Raw genomic sequence first — 26,542 nt, 5'->3', positions numbered from 1 at the left:
AAGGGTGGCATGTGGTTCAGAGATTGACGTATCTTCGTCCCTGAGGTCGTCCGTCTGCAGATCCTCAAGTTGGTACATGACTCCAAGTTGGCTGGTCACAGGGGGGTACAGAAGACACAAGAGTTCCTGAGCCGATTCTTCTGGTGGCCAACTTGCCTGAAGGATACCAAGGACTATGTTCTCTCTTGCGAGGTATGTGCTCGTTACAAGACTCCTCATGTGACACCTACGGGTCTTCTACAACCATTACCTGTTCCATCCCGCCCTTGGGGGTCTATATCAGTGGACTTTATTGTGGAGCTGCCTACATCGGGGGGCATGAATACAATCATGGTGGTAGTTGATCGCCTGACTAAAGCTGCTCATTTTGTTCCGTGCACCGGCCTCCCCTCAGCTAAAGATACAGTGAACTTGGTTATACAGAATGTCTTTCGGGTGCATGGAGTGCCGGATGAGATCATCTCTGACCGTGGAGTGAGGTTCACTTCAAGATTCTGGAAGGGGTTTTGCTCTGCACTCAATATTAATGTCTGTCTCTCTTCCGCTTACCATCCCCAGACAAATGGTCAGACTGAGCGTACCAACCAGACGCTGGAACAATATCTAAGATGCTATGTCAGCCATCTCCTGGATGATTGGTTGGAGTTGCTGCCGTTAGTAGAATTTTCATATAACAATTCTCAGAGCGCCTCCACTAAATTTACACCTTTCTTTGCCAATCTGGGTTATCATCCGTGTATCTTACCTAGGTCTCCAATTAATTCTCCGGTTCCGGCAGTGGAGGAAAGGCTGACTGCGATGACGCAAAATCTGGAATTTCTGAAGGAATCCCTGCTCAAGAACGTTATAAGAGATCGGCTGATAGATTCCGTAAACCTGCACCCATGTTCAAGGTAGGAGATTCCGTGTGGTTAGCAACTAAGAATCTGAAGTTAAATGTTCCTTCACAAAAACTTGGACAGAAATTCATTGGCCCTTTCAAGATCAACGGTATTGTGAGCTCTGTGGCCTGCCGGCTAAAGCTGCCTAGGACTATGAAGGTACACCCAGTTTTTCATGTATCTTTACTAAAGTCTGTATCTCCTAATACCTTCCAGGGACGTGTTGTGCCACCTCCGCAGCCTGTGGTGATTGATGGGCAAGAACAATTTGTGGTGGAGGAAATTGTTGATTCCAGGATTCGCAGGAATCTGCTCCCATATCTGATAAGATGGCAGGGATATCCCCCTGAGGAAGACTCTTGGGAACCTGTGGAAAACATCAATGCCCAACAGAAGATTTCTCGTTTTCATCAGAGATTCCCTGAGAAACCAGGTCCAGGATCGTCCTCAGGCCGCTTCTAAGGAGGGAGTAATGTCAGGACTCTGAACATTTTTTATTACCTTTTGTGCATTACTGCCCTTTTCCAAGATGGCATCTTTGGTCTCATGTGCACTGTGTCTTCCTGCTATAAAACTCCACCCCAACCTTCAGTTTGTGCTAGAGTATTCTGCCTTGCATCCAGCTCCTGACCTCTGATGACTCCCTGGCTTTGCACCCGCTCCTGCACCTGCTCCTGTGAACCTCTGTGGATATCCTGCTATTCAGCTCTGAGTTCCTGCTGCATACACCAGTTCCAGTAATCCTCCTTCATCTGCTGCTCGTGTTTACTTCCATCTGCATTTGCTGGACATGTAAGCTGTTTCTGCTCTGCAAGAACCTGAGACTATCACCCAGGCCTCCCTGGTTGAGCTAAGATATTATTTGAACTGCCTTATAAGCATATCTATCTGTGTTTTGGACTAAGCAAGGACTTATTCGTGTCAAGTATCCTCAAGAATAATTGTGCTTCATAGACTTTCTGCGTGATTGCATTTTCCTCTGAAGTTTCCTATAGACTGCTAAGCTGCATTTAATATTTACTCCAAGTGTTGTGGACTTGAGTTTCTCTCTGCACCTGTTTGAATCACCGTGTGATAATATAGACTTTACCACTTATAAAACTGTGTCCTGTAGTTGTCTTGTTCCACGCAGAGTCTCCTGAGTTATCCCCTATAATTATTACAGCAACCTATTAGACATCATTGTTGCCATGGCAACCATTATGACATCATCTTCACCATGGCAACCTTTATGACATCATCGTCGCCATGGCAACCATTATGACATAACCGACATCATTGCAACCTATTATGACATCATTGTCGCCATGGCAACCATTATGACATAACCGTCACCATTGCAACCTAGAAGAGCCTGGCATTGCCCGGGCGTAGTAACTAACTGTGGTTAGTTATAATAAATTATAATAATTATCCTCCATCCCATAGTCTTGTGCCCATATACCATCATACATATCCTCCATCTCATAGTCCCGTGCCTATATTCCCATCGTACTTAACCTCCATTCCATAGTCCTGTGCCCATATACCCATCATACATATCCTCCATCCCATAGTCCCATGCCCATATACCCATCATATACATCCTCCATCCCATAGTCCCATGCCCATATATCCATCATACATATCCTCCATCCCATAGTCCCGTTCCCATATACCCATTATGACATCATCTTCGCCTAGGCAACCATTCTGACATCTTTTTCACCATGGCAACCTATTATGACATCGTCACCATGGCAACCATTATGACATAACCGTCACCATTGCAACCTATTATGTCATCATCATCGCCATGGCAACCATTATGACATCATCTTCAACATAGAAACCTTTGACATCACCATTGCCATGGCAACCTTTATGACATAACCGACACCATTGCAACTTATTATGACATCATTGTCACCATAGCAATCATTAGGACATAACCGTCCCCATTGCAACCTATTATGACATCATCGCGCCATGGCAACCATTATGATATCATCTTTGCCATGGCAACCATTATGACATAACCAACATCATTGCAACCTATTATGACATCATTTTCGCCATGGCAACCATTATGACATCATCTTCACCATGTCAACCTTTATGACTTCATCGTCACCATGGCAACCATTATGACATCGTTGATACACATATTTACATCATCGTCACCATGGCAACCATTATGACATAACCGACATCATTGCAACCTATTAGTACATCATCGTCGCCATGGCAACCATTATGACATGACCGTCACCATTGCAAAATATTTTGACATCATTGTCACCATGGCAACCATTATGACATCATCTTCACCATGGCAACCTTTATGACTTCATCGTCGCCATGGCAACCATTATGACATCGACACACATTTTTACATCTTCGTCACCATGGCAACCATTATAACATAACCGTCACCATTGCAACCTAGTAGAGCCCGGCGTTGCCCAGGTGTAGTAACTAACTGTGTTTAGGTATAATAAATTATAATGATTATCCTCCATCCCATAGTCCTGTGCCTATATACCATCATACATATCCTCCATCACATAGTCCCGTGTCTATATATCCATCATACACATCCTCCATCCCATAGTCCCATACCCATATTCCCTTCATGCATATCCTCCATCCCATAGTCCTGTGCCCATATACCCATCACACATCCTCCATCCCATAGTCCCGTGCACATTTTCCCATCATCCATATCCTCCATCCCATAGTCCCATGCCCATATTTCCATCACACATCCTCCATCCCATAGTTCCGTGCCCATATACCCATTATGACATAATCTTCGCCATGGTAACCATTCTGATATCATTGTCACCATGGCAACCTATTATGACATCGTTGTTACCATGGCAACCATTATGACATCATCTTCACCATGGCAACCTTTATGACATCATCGTCGCCATGGCAACATTTATTACATCATCGTCGCCATGGCAACCTTTATGACATCATCGTCGCCATGGCAACTATTATGACATAACCTACATCATTGCAACCTATTATGACATCATTGTCGCCATGGCAACAATTATGACATCATCTTCACCATGGCAACCTTTATGACATCGTCGCTATGGCAACCATTATGACATCGACATACATATTGACATCATCATCATCATCACCATGGCGACCATTATGACATAACCGACACCATTGCAAAGTATTATGACATCATCGTCACCATGGCAACCATTATAACATAACTGTCACCATTGCAACCTAGTAGAGCCCGGCATTGCCCGGGCGTAGTAACTAACTGTGGTTAGTTATAAATTATAATGATTATCCTCCATCCCATAGACCTGTGCCTATATACCATCATATGAACATAAGGATGAATGACCTTGGGGAGATCAAAACATCCAACACCGCGGAGACACCATCACGTGTTTCTCAACGCAGTGATCCAGAACACTGCCCCCATCCCTTATGGGAAATATGCTAATGCATGTAGAAAAGCCGCGGAGACACCATCACGTGTTTCTCAACGCAAGCAATGAATAGCCAGGGCTTTCACCGGGAAGGAACAACCACGGGAAGGGCAGCATCCAATAAAGGAAAACCACCTATGCCAAAACATGGTATCCATCCACAGACAGCTGTTTTGGGGTATTTGCCCCTCATCAATGTGGAGTAGGAAACTGGCTATTAGGAGCAGTGCCTAGTGAAAAGGCTATGAACATAAGGATGAATGACCTTGGGGAGATCAAAACATCCAGCACCGCGGAGACACCATCACGTGTTTCTCAACGCAGTGATCCAGAACACTGCCCCCATCCCTTATGGGAAATATGCAAATGCATGTAGAAAAGCCGCGGAGGCACCATCACGTGTTTCTCAGTGCCAGCAATGAATAGCCAGGTCTTTCACCGGGAAGGAACAACCATGGGAAGGGCAGCATCCAATAAAGGAAAACCACCTATGCCAAAACATGGTATCCATCCACATTCTACATGCGTCCGTGTGAATGTGACCCCTGTAGCCATTCATGCCTGATGCCAGTGCTTGGCTGCAGCGGCCATGTGCAAGCTTGGCATGTCATCACTGCAGAACCAGCAAACACAGACCATCGGGACCACAGAAATAACGACTTTGGAGTAGCGGCGGATTATAAAAGTGAGTTACCAGTAATTTTTTTTTCTTTTGCATTTGCTGCTGCTAAAAAACTTTAAGACATCCTTGTTGCCATGGCAACCTAATATGACATCATTGTCGTCATGGCAACCATTATGACATAACCGACATCATTGCAACCTATTATGACATCATTGTAGCCATGGCAACCATTATGACATCATCTTCACCATGGCAACCTTTATGACATGATCGTCGCCATGGCAACCATTATGACATAACCGACATCATTGCAACCTATTATGACATCATTGTAGCCATGGCAAGCATTATGACATAACCGACATCATTGCAACCTATTATGACATCATCGTCGCCATGGCAACCATTATGACATAACCGACATCATTGCAACCTATTATGACATCATTGTCGCCATGGCAACCATTATGACATAACCGTCACCATTGCAACCTAGAAGAGCCTGGCATTGCCCGGGCGTGGTAACTAATTGTGGTTAGTTATAATAAATTATAATAATTATCCTCCATCCCATAGTCTTGTGCCCATATACCATCATACATATCCTCCATCTCATAGTCCCGTGCCTATATTCCCATCGTACTTAACCTCCATTCCATAGTCCTGTGCCCATATACCCATCATACATATCCTCCATCCCATAGTCCCATGCCCATATACCCATCATACACATCCTCCATCCCATAGTCCCATGCCCATATACCCATCATACATATCCTCCATCCCATAGTCCCGTTCCCATATACCCATTATGACATCATCTTCGCCTAGGCAACCATTCTGACATCTTTTTCACCATGGCAACCTATTATGACATCGTCACCATGGCAACCATTATGACATAACCGTCACCATTGCAACCTATTATGTCATCATCATCGCCATGGCAACCATTATGACATCATCTTCAACATAGAAACCTTTGATATCACCGTTGCCATGGCAACCTTTATGACATAACCGACACCATTGCAACTTATTATGACATCATTGTCACCATAGCAATCATTATGACATAACCGTCCCCATTGCAACCTATTATGACATCATCGCGCCATGGCAACCATTATGATATCATCTTCGCCATGGCAACCATTATGACATAACCAACATCATTGCAACCTATTATGACATCATTTTCGCCATGGCAACCATTATGACATCATCTTCACCATGGCAACCTTTATGACTTCATCGTCGCCATGGCAACCATTATGACATCGTTGATACACATATTTACATCATCGTCACCATGGCAACCATTATGACATAACCGACATCATTGCAACCTATTAGTACATCATCGTCGCCATGGCAACCATTATGACATGACCGTCACCATTGCAAAATATTTTGACATCATTGTCACCATGGCAACCATTATGACATCATCTTCACCATGGCAACCTTTATGACTTCATCGTCGCCATGGCAACCATTATGACATCACCTTCACCATGGCAACCTTTATGACACCATCGTTGCCATGGCAAACATTATGACATCGACACACATTTTTACATCTTCGTCACCATGGCAACCATTATAACATAACCGTCACCATTGCAACCTAGTAGAGCCCGGCGTTGCCCAGGTGTAGTAACTAACTGTGTTTAGGTATAATAAATTATAATGATTATCCTCCATCCCATAGTCTTGTGCCCATATACCATCATACATATCCTCCATCACATAGTCCCGTGTCTATATATCCATCATACACATCCTCCATCCCATAGTCCCATACCCATATTCCCTTCATGCATATCCTCCATCCCATAGTCCTGTGCCCATATACCCATCACACATCCTCCATCCCATAGTCCCGTGCACATTTTCCCATCATCCATATCCTCCATCCCATAGTCCCATGCCCATATTTCCATCACACATCCTCCATCCCATAGTTCCGTGCCCATATACCCATTATGACATAATCTTCGCCATGGTAACCATTCTGATATCATTGTCACCATGGCAACCTATCATGACATCATTGTTACCATGGCAACCATTATGACATCATCTTCACCATGGCAACCTTTATGACATCATCGTCGCCATGGCAACCTTTATTACATCATCGTCGCCATGGCAACCTTTATTACATCATCGTCGCCATGGCAACCTTTATTACATCATCGTCGCCATGGCAACCGTTATGACATCATCGTCGCCATGGCAACTATTATGACATAACCTACATCCTTGCAACCTATTATGACATCATTGTCGCCATGGCAACAATTATGACATCGTCGCCATTATGACATAACCTACATCATTGCAACCTATTATGACATAATTGTCGCCATGGCAACAATTATGACATCATCTTCACCATGGCAACCTTTATGACATCGTCGCTATGGCAACCATTATGACATCGACATACATATTGACATCATCATCATCATCACCATGGCGACCATTATGACATAACCGACACCATTGCAAAGTATTATGACATCATCGTCACTTTGGCAACCATTATAACATAACTGTCACCATTGCAACCTAGTAGAGCCCGGCATTGCCCGGGCGTAGTAACTAACTGTGGTTAGTTATAAATTATAATGATTATCCTCCATCCCATAGACCTGTGCCTATATACCATCATATGAACATAAGTATGAATGACCTTGGGGAGATCAAAACATCCAACACCGCGGAGACACCATCACGTGTTTCTCAACGCAGTGATCCAGAACACTGCCCCCATCCCTTATGGGAAATATGCAAATGCATGTAGAAAAGCCGCAGAGACACCATCACGTGTTTCTCAACACAAGCAATGAATAGCCAGGTCTTTCACCGGGAAGGAATAACCACGGGAAGGGCAGCATCCAATAAAGGAAAACCACCTATGCCAAAACATGGTATCCATCCACAGACAGCTGTTTCGGGGTATTTGCCCCTCATCAGTGTGGAGTAGGAAACTGGCTATTAGGAGCAGTGCCTAGTGAAAAGGCTATGAACATAAGGATGAATGACCTTGGGGAGATCAAAACATCCAGCACCGCGGAGACACCATCACGTGTTTCTCAACGCAGTGATCCAGAACACTGCCCCCATCCCTTATGGGAAATATGCAAATGCATGTAGAAAAGCCGCGGAGACACCATCACGTGTTTCTCAGCGCAAGCAATGAATAGCCAGGTCTTTCACCGGGAAGGAACAACCACGGGAAGGGCAGCATCCAATAAAGGAAAACCACCTATGCCAAAACATGGTATCCATCCACAGACAGCTGTTTCGGGGTATTTGCCCCTCATCAGTGTGGAGTAGGAAACTGGCTATTAGGAGCAGTGCCTAGTGAAAAGGCTATGAACATAAGGATGAATGACCTTGGGGAGATCAAAACATCCAACACTGCGGAGACACCATCATGTGTATCTCAACGCAGTGACCCAGAACACTGCCCCCATCCCTTATGGGAAATATGCAAATGCATGTAGAAAAGCCACGGAGACACCATCACGTGTTTGTCAGCGCAAGCAATGAATAGCCAGGTCTTTCACCGGGAAGGAACAACCACGGGAAGGGCAGCATCCAATAAAGGAAAACCACCTATGCCAAAACATGGTATCTATCCACATTCTAAATGCGTCCGTGTGAATGTGACCCCTGTAGCCATTCATGCCTGATGCCAGTGCTTGGCTGCAGCGGCCATGTGCAAGCTTGGCATGTCATCACTGCAGAACCAGCAAACACAGACCATCGGGACCACAGAAATAACGACTTTGGAGTAGCGGCGGATTATAAAAGTGAGTTACCGGTAATTTTTTTTTCTTTTGCATTTGCTGCTGCTAAAAAACTTTAAGACATCCTTGTTGCCATGGCAACCTAATATGACATCATTGTCGTCATGGCAACCATTATGACATCATCTTCACCATGGCAACCTTTATGACATCATCGTCGCCATGGCAACCATTATGACATAACCGACATCATTGCAACCTATTATGACATCATTGTAGCCATGGCAACCATTATGACATAACCGTCACCATTGCAACCTAGAAGAGCCTGGCATTGCCCGGGCATAGTAACTAACTGTGGTTAGTTATAATAAATTATAATAATTATCCTCCATCCCATAGTCCCGTGCCCATATACCATCATACATATCCTCCATCTCATAGTCCCGTGCCTATATTCCCATCATACTTAACCTCCATCCCATAGTCCCGTGCCCATATACCCATCATACAAATCCTCCATCCCATAGTCCCATGCCCATATACCCATCATACACATCCTCCATCCCATAGTCCCGTGCCTATATACCCATTATGCATATCCTCCATCCCATAGTCCCATGCCCATATACCCATTATGACATCATCATCGCCTAGGCAACCATTCTGACATCTTTTTCACCATGGCAACCTATTATGACATCGTCACCATGGCAACCATTATGACATAACCGTCACCATTGCAACCTATTATGTCATCATCATTGCCATGGCAACCATTATGACATCATCTTCAACATAGAAACCTTTTTTACATCACCGTTGTCATGGCAACCTTTATGACATAACCGACACCATTGCAAACTATTATGACATCATTGTCGCCATAGCAATCATTATGACATAACCGTCCCCATTGCAACCTATTATGACATCATCGCGCCATGGCAACCATTATGACATCATCTTTGCCATGGTAACCTTTATGACATCATCGTTGCCATGTCAACCATTATGACGTCGCCGATACACACATATTGACATCATCGTCACCATGGCAACCATTTTGACATAACCGACATCATTGCAACCTATTATGACATCATTTTCGCCATGGCAACCATTATGACATCATCTTCACCATGGCAACCTATATGACTTCATCATCGCCATGGCAACCATTATGACATCGTTGATACACATATTTACATCATCGTCACCATGGCAACCATTATGACATAACATCATTGCAACCTATTATTACATCATTGTCACCATGGCAACCATTATGACATCATCTTCACCATGGCAACCTTTATGACTTCATCGTCGCCATGGCAACCATTATGACATGACCGTCACCATTGCAACCTACTATGACATCATTGTCACCATGGCAACCATTATGACATCATCTTCACCATGGCAACCTTTATGACTTCATCGTCGCCATGGCAACCATTATGACATAACCGTCATAATTGCAACCTATTATGTCATCATTGTCGCCATGGCAACAATTATGACATCATCTTCACCATGGCAACCTTTATGACATAATCGTCGCCATGGCAACCATTATGACATCGACACACATTTTGACATCATCGTCACCATGGCAACCATTATAACATAACCGTCACCATTGCAACCTAGTAGAGCCCGGCGTTGCCCAGGTGTAGTAACTAACTGTGGTTAGTTATAATAAATTATAATGATTATCCTCCATCCTATAGTCCTGTGCCTATCTACCATCATACATATCCTCCATCGCATAGTCCCATACCCATATTCCCTTCATGCATATTCTCCATCCCATAGTCCCATGCCCATATTTCCATGACACATCCTCCATCCCATATATCCGTGCCCATATACCCATTATGACATCATCTTCGCCATGGTAACCATTCTGACATCATTGTCACCATGGCAACCTATTATGACATCATTGTTACCATGGCAACCATTATGACATCATCTTCACCATGGCAACCTTTACGACATCATCATCGCCATGGCAACCATTATGACATCATCATCGCCATGGCAACCTTTATGACATCATTGTCGCCATGGCAACCATTTTGACATCGTCGATACACATATTGACATCATCGTCACCATGGCAACCATTATGACATAACCTACATCATTGCAACCTATTATGACATCGTCGCCATGGCAACCATTATGACATCGACACACATATTGACATCATCATCACCACGGCAACAATTATGACATCATCTTCACCATGGCAACCTTTATGACATCGTCGCCATGGCAACCATTATGACATCGACACACATATTGACATCATCATCACCATGGCGACCATTATGACATAACCGACACCATTGCAATGTATTATGACATCATCGTCACCATGGCAACCATTATAACATAACTGTCACCATTGAAACCTAGTAGAGCCCGGCGTTGCCCGGGCGTAGTAACTAACTGTGGTTAGTTATAATAAATTATAATGTTTATCCTCTATCCCATAGACCTGTGCCTATATACCATGATACACATCCTCCATCCCATAGTCCCATGCCCATATTCCCATTATGACATCATCTTCGCCATGATAACCATTCTGATATCATTGTCACCATGGCAACCTATTATGACATCATTGTTACCATGGCAACCTATGACATCATCGTCACCATGGCAACCATTATGACATAACCGTCACCATTGCAACCTATTATGATATCATAGTCGCCATGGCAACCATTATGACATCATTTTCGCCATGGCAAGCTTTATGACATCATTGTCGCCATGGCAACCATTATGACATCATCGTCGAGACACACATACATACACACACTCGTTTTTATATATATATATATATATATATAGATTGCTGTTTTTTTCAGTTTCACACCACCTGGATTTTTTCCTCATTTTTCAGTACATTTTATTGTAAAATAAATGTAATTAAAAATGACAACTCGTCTTTCAAAAAACAAGATCTCATGTGAAAAATAAAGCTATGGCTTTTGGAACATTTGAAGGAAAAATGAAAATTGCTGCATTTTCCTATTCTTCAAGGCCTTGTCCACTGTATAGGCATGAATTGGGACAGCACATGAGGCACTCGGACAAGAATGGAAATTATTATTGTATTTATCTATTAATTGTATTTAGAAATTAGTAAATTGACCATAAAACTTCATCAAGACATAAGTGTGAATATCTGTCTCTGTTATAAACCAATTTGCTGGTCATTTTTTGTGAGGCACAATTGTTTCTTAGTATTTTTATAGTATTAGTAATCTCAGTTTTCTGTAAGATTATAGTCTCTCTGTTGTATACAGATTGCTTCATACTTAGGAGAATATCTGCTGTTTATTTGTATCTTGTTCAGAAAAATACACTTGTCTCTTCATAAGTGTAACACAAAGTTCGACATATAAAGCCAAGAACAGCTGCCTCCCAAACATAGAGCACATAATAATAAATGTACTGTACAAACATCTCGTGTACTGTTATTTTCTGCAGAGGACTTTACATTATTGCATAAGAGGTTTTTGTCTACAGTATTCATTCCCTCCTACTAATTTTAGTGTCGCTGATTTCAAGTGCATTGTTTTTCTGCATATGTTATGTGTAGTTTGCATATTCCATATGCATATGATAATTTTAATCTAACTTTGGTTTATACGTGGTTAATTAGGAATTAGTAATTCAAGATCTGAACCCAAAGGGTGTGATTTTTTTCCCCAAAATTATTGTGAAAATTATGGCAAAATAAAGCAATGAAATCAACATGTGTGAATACACCCCAATTATTAGGACTTTAACAACGTTAGCTGTGTGAACTTTAATGAGTTATTCCCAATCTCTGCCTTTCATGGCCAAGATGGAAATAACTACATCAAGCTCTTGACACCAGAGAGAGAGCTATGATAGCAGCTGCGCTATGCTCTTTGCGTAACTTCATAGAAATTAATAGAAATAAATGAGAGTCATGGAAGCAGATTAGTGAACTACATTATTCCCCCAGTTGTAGAGTTACACTAATAAAGTAACGCAGATGAGATTGACTAATTAATAACCCAACCTCTCGTGGCCAGGATTTAGAAGCAGGTATTCCCATTTCAGGCAAGAAAGCCGTTGGCTGGGGACACTTTAAGACCACCATGTGCGCTGTCCCTTTAAGGAGGATGAAGCGCGCGTGCCTTAAGCACAGTGCCCAGGGGATCTGCGAGCCATGCGCACACCCGGGGCATCAACTGAAGAAGGAGGAAGTGCGGGACGGGGATCTGCGGTGGTCAGTCGGCGTCCCTGCTGTGGGATGGGAGAATCGTGACACACAGACAAAAGATGCCTGGACCCGCCTCTGTTTTGTCTTGGGAACAAAGATTTGGCTGTCTTCAAAGTATGTTCATCTCAAGCTACCCTCGTATAAATTGGGTCCTCACTTCATTCCCCTGTTCAAGGTTCTCAAACCAATTAATCCTGTAGCCTACATGCTCAAACTCTTGGCATCTTTACGGATTTTTGTGGATTGGAAAGGGTTTAGTCCTAAGAAGAGGTCATGGGAGCCCAGAGAGAACATCCATGCTCCTCTCCTCATGGAGAAGTTTCTTGCGGGTTTGAAGAAGATAGGGCGTAAAGGAGGAGGGTCTAACGCAATAAAAACACCTCCCTTTGGGCTGACGGTCCTGCTGAAACGCATAGCCAGCATCACCTGGTCAATCTGCATGGACTCAGAGGCAGGTGTCAAAGGTGAGGTCTGCAGCTTGATCGTCCTTTGAAAGGTAGGAGCCAAGCGCAAAACTCTTCTTTCATGGGTCACCTTCTTTTAGTGCTTCTGAAACCTGATGTAGATTTGGTTAGCTAGGGATACCAGGTCATCCAGTAAGATGGGAATAACACAACCAGCCAATTCATCCTTACTTATTCTGGAAAGACCTTCCCAAAAGGCGGCCACCAGCACCTCATTTTTCCAGGAGAGTTTGGCGGACAGGGACAGGAAGCGAACAGTGTACTGACACACTGTGAGGTTACCTTGCTGCAACCTGAGAAGGTAGGAGGCTGTGGAGGAAACATGGCCAGGTTCATCAAAAATCTTGCGGAAGTCTTCTAACAAAGTCTGAAGGTTGGAGTCAAGAGGATCCCTTTTGCTTCTTTAGGGGATTGAGCCAAGCCAGAGCCTCGCTAGTGAGATGGGACATGATGAAAGCCATCAGTTCCCTTCAGATCGAGCCAAAGTGCAGCGTGCATTGATTGATGAACCCCTAACATAGGGTAGGGTCACCACCATAACGTGGAGGAGCTGCCAGAAAGGCTCCGGAACCAGCAGTATATTTGGTGGGCTGATGGGTCATGGCCGAGTTTGCTTTAGCTTGGGGAGTTGCGAATACAACCACAGATGTCAATGTATCCAGGTGGGAGGTCACTGTTCGCAGGTAGGAGAAGATTAGATCTTGCTGGTCTTTTTGGCAGGAAACGTCCTAGTACAGGTATGAGTCAGAGAAAGCTTGAGAGCCAGCAGATTCCATGGCCTGAGCAAACTGTAACGAGGGAATCACTGCACCATGATCCGAAGAGAGCCTGGAGGGGTGTGTCTAAGGGAACGCCTGACTTTTCACTAGAGCATCTGATGATGGGGTTAGATTTAGCTCCAGATGGACACCAGGTACTATTCCAGGACAGACCTCGGATGCACGGCAACTGATCCCCAAAGGGGCAGGAAGATGGAACGGCTAAGACTAGATGGCCAAGACTTGGGAAGTATAATCAGGCACGACAGGAATACTGGGAGACACGGCAGGTGTAGACAGGTCTGGCTGGTATACAGACTGTCACAGCTGGTATACATACTGTCACGGTTCATGTACAGGCAGGCAGGTGCTGGCGGGCACGGCTGATTTTCAGGCAGGCAGGTGCTGACGGACATGGCTGATGTACATGGAGGCTGGGGCACGGCAGATATAGAGGCAGGCAGGTGGTGGCGGGCATAGCTGATATACAGTCAGGCAGATGCTGGCAGACATGGCTGATGTATATGCAGGCTGGTGAAGTCGGACGCGGCTGATATACAGGCAGGCTGGTGCAAGCGAGCATGACTGATATACAGGCAAGCAAGTGTTGCCCGCATGGCTGATGTACATGGAGGCTGGGGCATGGCTGATATACAGACAGACAGGTGCTGACGGACACGGCTAATATACCGGCAGTCAGGCATGGCTGATATATATAGGCAGGCTGGTGCAGATGAGCACGGCTGATATACAGGCAGGCTGGTACTGGTGGGCACGGCTAGAATAGAGGGACAAAAGGCAAGTACAGGCAGACAGGTACAGGACAGGTAAACTGACTGGTGGATACTATGGACCTGACAATTAGCAAGCATATAGAAAACTGACTTTACATGTTGTTGAGGCACCTCCATTCAGGTGGAGGTGCCTTAAATAATAAGTGTCTCCCAGCCATAGGCTGGGGACACGTTAGGATTGTGCGTGCTGTCCTATTAAGATGGAATGAGTACACGCACACTAAGCACAGTGCCCAGGAATCTGTGAGCTATGCTCAAACCCCAGGCAACAGCAGAAGGAGGTGCGGGACGTTGGTCATAGCGGCGAGTGAGAGTGTCCCTGCCGGGTTAGATAAGAGGAGAAGAGTGCAGAGACGCTGGCATTACATAATGTCCTCCATGCTGCTGCATCTATCTGTGTCTTTTACAGAGTAAGATGTGAAAGAATCATTTTCTCTCCATAGGAAACATCATTGCTGCTAGCCTTCATAGACTATGATCTCATTCAGACATCCGTTTTACTCATGTACGAGAAAAAACAACTGAGTTTTTGAGTTTTAACAGAGTGTGGTCCAAGTGTCATTTGTTTTTATCATACGTGGATAAGTTAAAAAAAAAAAGTTTCTCCACCTTTTCGTTTCAGATGTCATCCAAGTGCAGTCTGATTTTTCATGAACCCATTGACTTAAATTATCAATTTTTCAGTGGACTGAGAGAAACACGAAAAATAATGGACATGTGAATGGCCCCATAGATTGACACGAGCACAAGTATTATCCGTGTAAAACACAAATAGCATTCATAAGTAAAGATCGGATGTCTGAATGAGCACTAACTTAGAGATAACTGAAAAATGAAAACATAGCGCATAAAAGGGAATAATTGTAGAATATGTGCAGGAGGCAAGTCATATAATGGCTAGAAGCAAAATTTATTTATTTTACTTGCTTATTTAGCGCCATTAATTCCATAGCGCTTTACAGACATTACCATCACCACTGTCCCCATTTAAGGTTACCCAAAATGTAAGGTATGCTTTAACACTGAGGCCCTTTTTTGTGTTAGACAGGCCAGAGGTGACAGTTCTTGATTGCACAGATTTCTGAATGGAAAACTGAGCAGCTGCTCGCTGTCTTCCAAGTAAAATTCATAATCAAATGGTCTATGGTAAGCTGTGGTATTTCTGCATACACATTTAAAAGGGTATGAGGAAGAAGCTCTTTAATATTTCAGAAATTTCTGCAGATGGGGTTCGCTGCTGCTGTGTATTACCTTAAAGGGATTGCCTAAGTGCAGACATTTATGGAATAGTGCAAAGTTATGCCATTGATGTATAATCAGTGTGGGCATGGGCGCACAAAGAAATCATGAGGCCCCATGGCAAAATTCCGAAAAAATATATGGCACCTGTCATATGTCTTTGTGATTCCTTTACAGGAAAAACAGTACTGGTGATCTGTGGTACGTGTCCGTGTGCCATCCGTATGTACATATGTGACATCCGTTTGCTGTCCATGTATCACATCCGTGTGCCGTCCGTGCGGCACATACCGGCGCTTGGGAAAAGCAGTACAGTTAGCGCTGATCTCAGGCGCTGGCTGCTGAAGGCAGCTCTGATCACGGTCGCTTGCTATCTCTGAGAACAGCACGAACTGGCAGCAATGATGGAAGTTGTGTTCAGCACCCGCTGTGTACATTCTGTGTAAAATAAAGAAATAGTAAAATTAGTTTGGGCTCCCATGTAATTTTCATAACCAGCAGAGGGAAAGGCCAAGGCTGGGGGCTGATGTTAATAATCTGGGAAAAGGGACAATAACCCAGAAGGTTCCGAGCCCATTAATAACAGCTCTCAGCAGTTTGCTTTTCCTTTGCTGGTGAATTTAATTGGACCCCAGAAAAAAAATGACGTTGGGTCCTCCTATAAATTCAAACCGGTAAAGGCTAAACAGACAGCTGTGGGTTGATATTAATAGCCTAGGAAGGGTACAGAGATATAGCTCTCCCAGGCTGCCAAGATCAGCCCTCAGCCGTCACCAAAAATGGTGCATCCTTAGGGTATGTGCACACGCTGCGGATTTTGCTGCGGATCCGCAGCATTTCTGCAGCTGCGGATCCGCAGCAGTTTCCCATGAGTTTTACAGTACAATGTAAACCTATGGGAAACAAAATCCGCAGTGCACATGCTGCGGAAAAAAACGCGCGGGAACGCCGCGGTTTATTTTCCGCAGCATGTCAATTCTTTTTGCGGATTCCGCTGCGGGTTTCCACCTGGGCCAATAGAAATCTGCAGGTGAAAACCCGCAGAGGAAACCGCAAAAGAAACCGCGATAAATCCGCAGTGAAAACCGCAGCGGTTTTTCACTGTGGATTTAGCAAATCCGCTGCGGAAAATTCCGCATTGGAATCCGCAACGTGTGCACTTAGTCTTAAGATGCACCAAATCTGGCACTCAACCTCACCCTTCCCACTTGCCCTGGTGCTGTGGCAAGTGGGGTAATATTTATGTGGTTGATGTCAAGCCAAGGTGTTCGTAATGGAGAGCCATCTATAAAACTCCCCCCATTACTAACCCATGTTGGAAGTTTTTAAACCAGCACACAGCAAGAATAAAATCCTTTATTTCTAATAAATACTTTTTTATGGTACATGTCAGTAGTGGGCGTGTTGGCCGGCTGAGAAGATCTTGGCATGTATCGCCAGCCCCTTCTGCTGCGTGGTGATGCGGCGCGCCACTAGTGATGTTGATAGTGCCGTTCATCTTGTAATCTCCTTGTACGCATCTAAGGGTGTTCACATCACTGTGTGATTTTGGCGCTGCCCACTGATTAGTACCAATATAAAACATTATCGGGTAGATTTAAAACGGTGTATATCGGCACTCCTGTCTTGTATCAGACTAGATTGAAATAAAATACATTATTGGTGTGTCCAAATTGTATGTAAATAGAGATGAGTATGATAGTCCACAGATGTGTCTTGTATGACTATAAGACTATGGCTACATTTCCACTGGCGAGGAAAACGGACGAGTGCAATCCGATAAAAAATCGGATTGCACTCGGACCAATGTTATTCAATAGGTGTCTTTTCATTTGCGATTTTTTTCTCGGCCGAAATCGGACTGAGAAAAAAATCGCAGCTTGCTGCGATTTGCTGCGAGTCTCGGACGAGACTCGCCAATGCAAGTCAATGGGTGCGAGAAAAAAATCGCACAGCACTCGCACCATGCGAGTTCTGTCCGATTTTTACGCACCGGTGTCCTTTGAAAAGCCGGTAATTCAGCGCGGTGTACAGTAAAATCACACTGACAGGTTAGAATAGAGTAGATATATGCACATAGAATGTGTGTATATACATATATATATGTCAGTGAGACACCTATATATGTATATTTATATTTAATGCAGCGCTAGATAGCATAAAAGCCGCTAATTCAATTGCCGGCTTTGCATTTCTCCTGCACAAACCCGACATGATATGAGACATGATTACATACAGTAAACCATCTCATATCCTCTTTTTTTTGCATATTCCACACTACTAATGTTAGTAGTGTGTATGTGCAAAATTTGGCCGCTGTAGCTGCTCAAATAAAGGGTTAAATGGCGGAAAAAATTGGCGTGGGCTCCCGCGCAATTTTCTCCGCCAGAATGGTAAAGCCAGTGACTGAGGGCAGATATTAATAGCCAGGAGAGGGTCCATGGTTATTGGCCCCCCCGTGGCTAAAAACATCTGCCCCCAGCCACCCCAGAAAAGGCACATCTGGAAGATGCGCCTATTCTGGCACTTGGCCACTCTCTTCCCACTCCCTGTAGCGGTGGGATATGGGGTAATGAAGGGTTAATGCCACCTTGCTATTGGAAGGTGACATTAAGCCAGATTAATAACGGAGAGGCGTCAATTATGACACCTATCCATTATTAATCCAATTGTTGGAAAGGGTTAAAAAACACACACACACATGATTTAAAAGTAGTTTAATGCAATAAACACAGCGGTTGTTGTAATAATTTATTGTTCTCTCAATCCATTAGGAAACCCTCGCTTTGAAAAATAATAAACGCACAAGATACATACCTTCTGGTGAACCGTCTCGTCCCACGAAGTAATCCATCTGAAGGGGTTAACTAATATTACAGGCAGAGCTGCGATAAACCACTCGCTCGTGCCTGTAATCCCCGGGTGCTGAAAGGAAAGCTGGATCTGTACTTACATTGAGTCGCGGTGAGGCGCCCTCTGGTGGATGTTCTCATGAACTGCAGCCTGGGAACTTTTTCCCACGCTCCAGGTCATATGAGGACATCCACCAGGGGGCGCATCACCGCGACTGAAGGAAATGTAGGTCAATGACCTACATTTCATTCATTCGCCGGGGATTACAGGCACGGAGCACAGCTGCATTTGCAGGGCTCCTGCCTGTAATATTAGTTAACCCCTTCAGATGGATTACTTCGTGGGACGAGACGGTTCACCAGAAGGTATGTATCTTGTGTGTTTATTATTTTTCCAAGCGAGGGTGTTCCTAATGGATTGAGAGAACAATAAATTATTACAACAACCGCTGTGTTTATTTCATTAAAATACTTTTAAATCATGTGTGTGTGTGTTTTTTAACCCTTTCCAACAATTGGATTAATAATGGATAGGTGTCATAATTGACGCCTCTCCATTATTAATCTGGCTTAATGTCACCTTCCAATAGCAAGGTGGCATTAACCCTTCATTACCCCATATCCCACCGCTACAGGGAGTGGGAAGAGAGTGGCCAAGTGCCAGAATAGGCGCATCTTCCAGATGTGCCTTTTCTGGGGTGGCTGGGGGCAGATGTTTTTAGCCACGGGGGGGCCAATAACCATGGACCCTCTCCTGGCTATTAATATCTGTCCTCAGTCACTGGCTTTACCATTCTGGCGGAGAAAATTGCGCGGGAGCCCACGCCAATTTTTTCCGCCATTTAACCCTTTATTTGAGCAGCTACAGCGGCCAAATTTTGCACATACACACTACTAACATTAGTAGTGAGGAATATGCAAAAAAAAAGGGGGATATGAGATGGTTTACTGTATGTAATCATGTCTCATATCCTGTCGGGTTTGTGAAGGAGAGAGCAAAAGCCGGCAATTGAATTAGCGGCTTTTATGCTATCTAGCGCTGCATTAAATATAAATATACATATATAGGTGTCTCACTGACATGTATATATGTATATATACCCATTCTATGTGCATATATCTACTCTATTCTAACCTGTCAGTGTGATTTTACTGTACACGGCGCTGATTTGCCGGCTTTTCAAAGGACACTGGTGCGTAAAAATCGGACAGCAATACGGATGTCATACTGATGTCATACGGATGATGCGATTAAAAATCGCATTGCACTCGCATTGCACTTGCATGACAATCGCATACGTTACATCCGTTTTTTCGGTCCAGATTACGGACCGATTTGTCTCTCGGCAGTGGAAATGTACCCTTAGTGTAATAAACCGACAAATCTTTCTATAAATTAAATAGATATTTGTTATTTTCCTTTTCAACTTACACTGTATCTGTATTTTTATGTTACACATAGTTTGATAAAGACCCATGTTTTATGAGTCAAAAGGTTATTTTTTGGATTGCCTTGTAAATAAAAGACAAAAAGCATTTCTCTTGAATCCTTGAGTGCTGAGTATTCTGTTTTATTATAGATCAACGATTTGTCATCAGTGTGAAAGTAGAAAAGCATGATTACATTCACTAATCAAAAAACTCATGACATCTGAAGCAGAAAGTAAATGATAAAGTTACCATGTAAAAAAAAAGTTAAAGGTGTTGGTTGTCCACTACAATTTTGTATGAAGCGTTAATGCTTGGGATTAAAGATGATCATCAATTAATAAATATAACCTATGATCCACAAATATCCTTGTCCTCTGTTACTGTGCATTCACAATCACTGGATAATTCCAGGTTTTTGTTTACTTTTTTATTTCAGCAAACTCAATTGGGGGCTTTTATTTAACCCAACTTTGGTACATTGGGGGTCCTTAAAAGCCATCTGTTAATAATGTCCTTTCTCTCTTTTGGATAAGGGTAAAGGTGTTGAAGAGACATACTGGCTGGTTGGAAAAGAAGGTTTTAGAAAACCATTACCTGTCCCACCAGTGATCAAGTCAGGGTAAGCGGAGACACCATGCGGTCCAGGTGCAGGATATCCTCTTGCTGTCTACCTGACTGTATTTCTATTTTTTTTTCCGTCACTATTTTGATATCGTTCACAGGCAAGTGGGTCATGGTTTTCTGCAGGATGAGATAACCGCTTTCAAAAGAAGAAAAGCTGAAAAGCAACTTGCAAGGAAGAATATCTGAGGTAATGTTATGCATGAAAATGTATAACATTACATGCCATACGTGTCACCACTTCTCTTGCATTCTATTAGCAACCTCTCTCCTAATGACAAAGCAATAATCAGGAGGTTCTCTGTGCACCACCATTAATGTGGCCGTACTCTAAAGCTGACCATACATTCATGATTTCATAGAGATATTCACTGGATAACATCTTAACGACTGGTAAATGAAGGTCATCAGATTGTGAAAATGACAAATCACCCATCAATCTCTGACATGATTCTGTTGATGGGATGTAGATCTGTTAGATGGTAAAAATAACGATCAATCCCTGAAACAAAAAATCCATCACGCCATTATTAAACAGGTCTATTAAACGGAGGAGGCTGGTGTACTTACTTTCAAGATCTATGACAGAATGACTGTATAAACATTTTTTTTTTTAATTTTGAATCCAACACATGGATTCATTATCTAGCTACTCTCAGGGCTGTGGAGCCAATAAGCCAAACCGCAGACTCCAACTCCTAAATTTTGCTGACTTACGACTCCGACTTCACAGCACTGCCTCACTACTGAGCATGTACATAAAGTGTGGCACAGATTCATCTCAAGTCCGACAACACAGCACTGGTCAATACTGAGCATGTACATAAAGTACAGCACAGATTAATCTCAACTATGACTCCACAGCATTGGTCACTACTGAGCATGTACAGTACATACATTGCAGCACGGATTCAACTCACCTATGACTCCACAGCACTGGTCACTACTGAGCATGTACATAAAGTACAGCACAGATTAATCTCAACTATAACTCCACAGCACTGGTCACTACTGAGCATGTACATAAAGTACAGCACAGATTCATCTCACCCGACTCCACAGCACTGGTCACTACTGAGCATGTGCATAAAGTGCAGCACAGATTCATCTCAACTATGACTCCACAGCACTGGTCACTACTGAGCATGTACATAAAGTGCAGCACAGATTCATCTTCACTATGACTTCACAGCACTGGTCACTACTGAGCATGTACATAAAGTGCAGCACAGATTCTTCTCACCTGACTCCATAGCACTGGTCACTACTAAGCATATACATAAAGTGCAGCACAGATTCATCTCAACTATGACTCCACAGCATTGCCACACTACTGATCATGTACAAAAAGTGCAGTACAGATTCATCTCACCCTGACTACAGAGCACTGCCTCACTACTGAGCATGTGCATAAAGTGCAGCACAGATTCATCTCAACTATGACTCCACAGCACTGCCCTTTCTGAGCATGTACATAAAGTGCAGCACAGATTCATCTCAACTATGACTCTACAGCACTGGTCACTACTGAGCATGTACCTAAAGTGCAGCACAGATTCATCTTAACTACGACTCCACAGTACTACCTCACTACTGAGCATGTACATAAAGTGCAGCACAGATTCATCTCAACTATGACTCCACAGCACTGCCTCACTACTGAGCATGTACATAAAGTACAGCACAGATTCATCTCACTATGACTCTACAGCACTGGTCACTACTGAGCATGTACATAAAGTGTAGCACAGATTCATCTCAACTACGACTCCACAGCACTGATCACTACCGAGCATGTACATAAAGTGCAGCACAGATTCATCTCAACTATGACTCCACAGCACTGGTCACTACTGAGCATGTACATAAAGTGCAGCACAGATTCATCTTCACTATGACTTCACAGCACTGGTCACTACTGAGCATGTACATAAAGTGCAGCACAGATTCTTCTCACCTGACTCCACAGCACTGGTCACTACTGAGCATATACATAAAGTGCAGCACAGATTCATCTCAACTGTAGGTACCTTCACACTAAACGATATCGCTAGCGATCCGTGACGTTGCAGCATCCTGGCTAGCGATATCGTTTAGTTTGACACGCAGCAGCGATCAGGATCCTGCTGTGATATCGCTGGTCATTGAACAAAGTTCAGAACTTTATTTGGTCGTCAGACCGGCGTGTATCGTCGTGTTTGACACCAAAAGCAACGATACCAGCGATGTTTTACACTGGTAACCAGGGTAAACATAGGGTTACTAAGCGCAGGGCCACGCTTAGTAACCCGATGTTTACCCTGGTTACCAGTGTAAAATGTAAAAAAAACAAACAGTACATACTCACCTTCGCATCCCCCGGCGTCCGCTTCCCACACTGACTGAGCGCCGTAAAGTGAAAGTGAAAGTACAGCACAGCGGTGACGTCACCGCTCTGCTGTTATGGCCGGCGCTCAGTCAGTGCAGGAAGCGGACGCCGGGGGACGCGAATGTAAGTATGTAGTGTTTGTTTTTTTTACATTTTACACTGGTAACCAGGGTAAACATCGGGTTACTAAGCGCGGCCCTGCGCTTAGCAACCCGATGTTTACCCTGGTTACCCGGGGGCCTCGGCATCGTTGGTCGCTGGAGAGATGTCTGTGTGACAGCTCTCCAGCGATCAAACAGCGACGCTGCAGCGATCGGCATCGTTGTCGCTATCGCTGCAGCGTCGCTTAATGTGAAGGTACCTTATGACTCCACATCACTGGTCACTATTGAGCATGTACATAAAGTGCAGCACAGATTCATCTCAACTATGACTCCACAGCACTGCCTCACTACTGAGCATGTACATAAAGTGCAGCACAGATTCATCTCAATTATGACTCCACGGCACTGCCTCACTACTGAGCATGTACATAAAGTGCAACACAGATTCATCTCAACTATGACTCCACAGCACTGGTCACTACTGAGCATGTACATAAAGTGCAGCACAGATTCATCTTCACTATGACTTCACAGCACTGGTCACTACTGAGCATGTACATAAAGTGCAGCACAGATTCTTCTCACCTGACTCCACAGCACTGGTCACTACTGAGTATATACATAAAGTGCAGCACAGATTCATCTCAACTTTGACTCCACAGCACTGCCTCACTACTGAGCATGTACATAAAGTGCAGCACAGATTCATCTCAATTATGACTACACGGCACTGCCTCACTACTGAGCATGTACATAAAGTGCAACACAGATTCATCTCAATTATGACTCCACGGCACTGCCTCACTACTGAGCATGTACATAAAGTGCAGCACAGATTCATCTCAATTATGACTCCACGGCACTGCCTCACTACTGAGCATGTACATAAAGTGCAACACAGATTCATCTCAACTATGACTCCACAGCACTGGTCACTACTGAGCATGTACATAAAGTGCAGCACAGATTCATCTTCACTATGACTTCACAGCACTGGTCACTACTGAGCATGTACATAAAGTGCAGCACAGATTCTTCTCACCTGACTCCACAGCACTGGTCACTACTGAGTATATACATAAAGTGCAGCACAGATTCATCTCAACTTTGACTCCACAGCACTGCCTCACTACTGAGCATGTACATAAAGTGCAGCACAGATTCATCTCAATTATGACTACACGGCACTGCCTCACTACTGAGCATGTACATAAAGTGCAACACAGATTCATCTTAACTATGACTCCACATCACTGGTCACTATTGAGCATGTACATAAAGTGCAGCACAGATTCATCTCAACTATGACTCCACGGCACTGCCTCACTACTAAGCATGTACATAAAGTGCAGCACAGATTCATCTCAACTATGACTCTACAGCACTGGTCACTACTGAGCATGTACATAAAGTGCAGCACAGATTCATCTCAACTATGTCTCCACGGCACTGTCTCACTACTAAGCATGTACATAAAGTGCAGCACAGATTCATCTCAACTATGACTCTACAGCACTGGTCACTACTGAGCATGTACATAAAGTGCAGCACAGATTCCTCTCACCCGACTACACAGCCCTGCCTCATTACTGAGCATGTACATAAAGTGCAGCACAGATTCATCTTAACTATGACTCCACAGCACTGCCTCACTACTGGGCATGTACATAAAGTGCAGCACAGATTCCTCTCACCCGACTACACAGCCCTGCCTCATTACTGAGCATGTACATAAAGTGCAGCACAAATTCATCTCAACTATGACTCCACACCACTGCCTCACTACTGAGCATGTACATAAAGTGCAGCACAGATTCCTCTCACCCGACTACACAGCCCTGCCTCATTACTGAGCATGTACATAAAGTGCAGCACAGATTCATCTTAACTACGACTCCACAGCACTGCCTCACTACTGGGCATGTACATAAAGTGCAGCACAGATTCATCTCAACTATGACTCTACAGCACTGGTCAGTACTGAGCATGTACATAAAGTGCAGCACAGATTCATCTTATCTACGACTTCACAGCACTGATCACTACTGAGCATGTACATAAAGTGCAGCACAAATTCATCTTTACTATGACTTCACAGCACTGGTCACTACTGAGCATGTACATAAAGTGCAGCACATATTCTACTCACCTGACTCCACAGCACTGGTCACTACTGAGCATGTTCATAAAGTGCAGCACAGATTCATCTCAACTATGATTCCTCAGCACTAGTCACTACTGAGCATGTACATAAAGTGCAGCACAAATTCATCTCAACTATGACTCCACACCACTGCCTCACTACTGAGCATGTACATAAAGTGCAGCACAGATTCCTCTCACCCGACTACACAGCCCTGCCTCATTACTGAGCATGTACATAAAGTGCAACACAGATTCATCTTAACTACGACTCCACAGCACTGCCTCACTACTGAGCATGTACATAAAGTGCAGCACAGATTCATCTCAACTATGACTCCTCAGCACTGCCTCACTACTGAGCATGTACATAAAGTGCAGCACAGATTCATCTCCATTATGACCCCACAGAACAACCATAGAGGAGCAAGAGCACCAAAAGAGCCAAATTTATATAAAAGTAACAATTTTATTAACTCAAAAATGACATAACAATAATAAAAAAGTAGAGATAACAGGGAGATGACAAAAGACTCATCAAAAAAGGTGGCAAGGCAGTACCCAACAGGCAATCATTAGTAAGTTCTCAATAAATAGTCAGCTCAAAAAGTGCCAGTGCATTGTGCAAAGAGTTCATAGGAATACATATATATATATATATATATATATATATATATATATATATATATATATATACATACACCAGATGTAAAGGATGTAAAAAGCACTATAAAACCTCATCACAAGTGTCAAAACATGACATACAAA

At 43.7% G+C, this 26,542-nt stretch overlaps 1 protein-coding gene and 1 long non-coding RNA gene across 2 annotated transcripts in view; one reads left to right on the top strand and one right to left on the bottom strand.

Annotated features, from left to right (window-relative positions):
- The window catches only part of GUCY2F (guanylate cyclase 2F, retinal), a 182,750-nt gene that overhangs the window by 138,270 nt on the left and 17,938 nt on the right, over positions 1-26,542 (top strand). Inside the window, exon 18 of the mRNA XM_077285143.1 lies at positions 21,073-21,158. Coding sequence (XP_077141258.1) covers positions 21,073-21,158 — 86 coding nt within the window. The remainder of the gene's footprint in view (positions 1-21,072; positions 21,159-26,542) is intronic.
- Positions 15,946-26,542, bottom strand: part of LOC143805623 (uncharacterized) — a 143,490-nt gene continuing 132,893 nt past the window's right edge. Inside the window, exon 4 of the long non-coding RNA XR_013221290.1 lies at positions 15,946-16,694. This is a non-coding gene — a long non-coding RNA (uncharacterized LOC143805623). The remainder of the gene's footprint in view (positions 16,695-26,542) is intronic.

This window comes from Ranitomeya variabilis, chromosome 2 (assembly GCF_051348905.1).
Source record: "Ranitomeya variabilis isolate aRanVar5 chromosome 2, aRanVar5.hap1, whole genome shotgun sequence".
Lineage (NCBI taxonomy): Eukaryota > Metazoa > Chordata > Amphibia > Anura > Dendrobatidae > Ranitomeya > Ranitomeya variabilis.
Note: the sequence above shows the minus strand (reverse complement) of the source record. Positions and strands in the feature narration are given on the sequence as shown.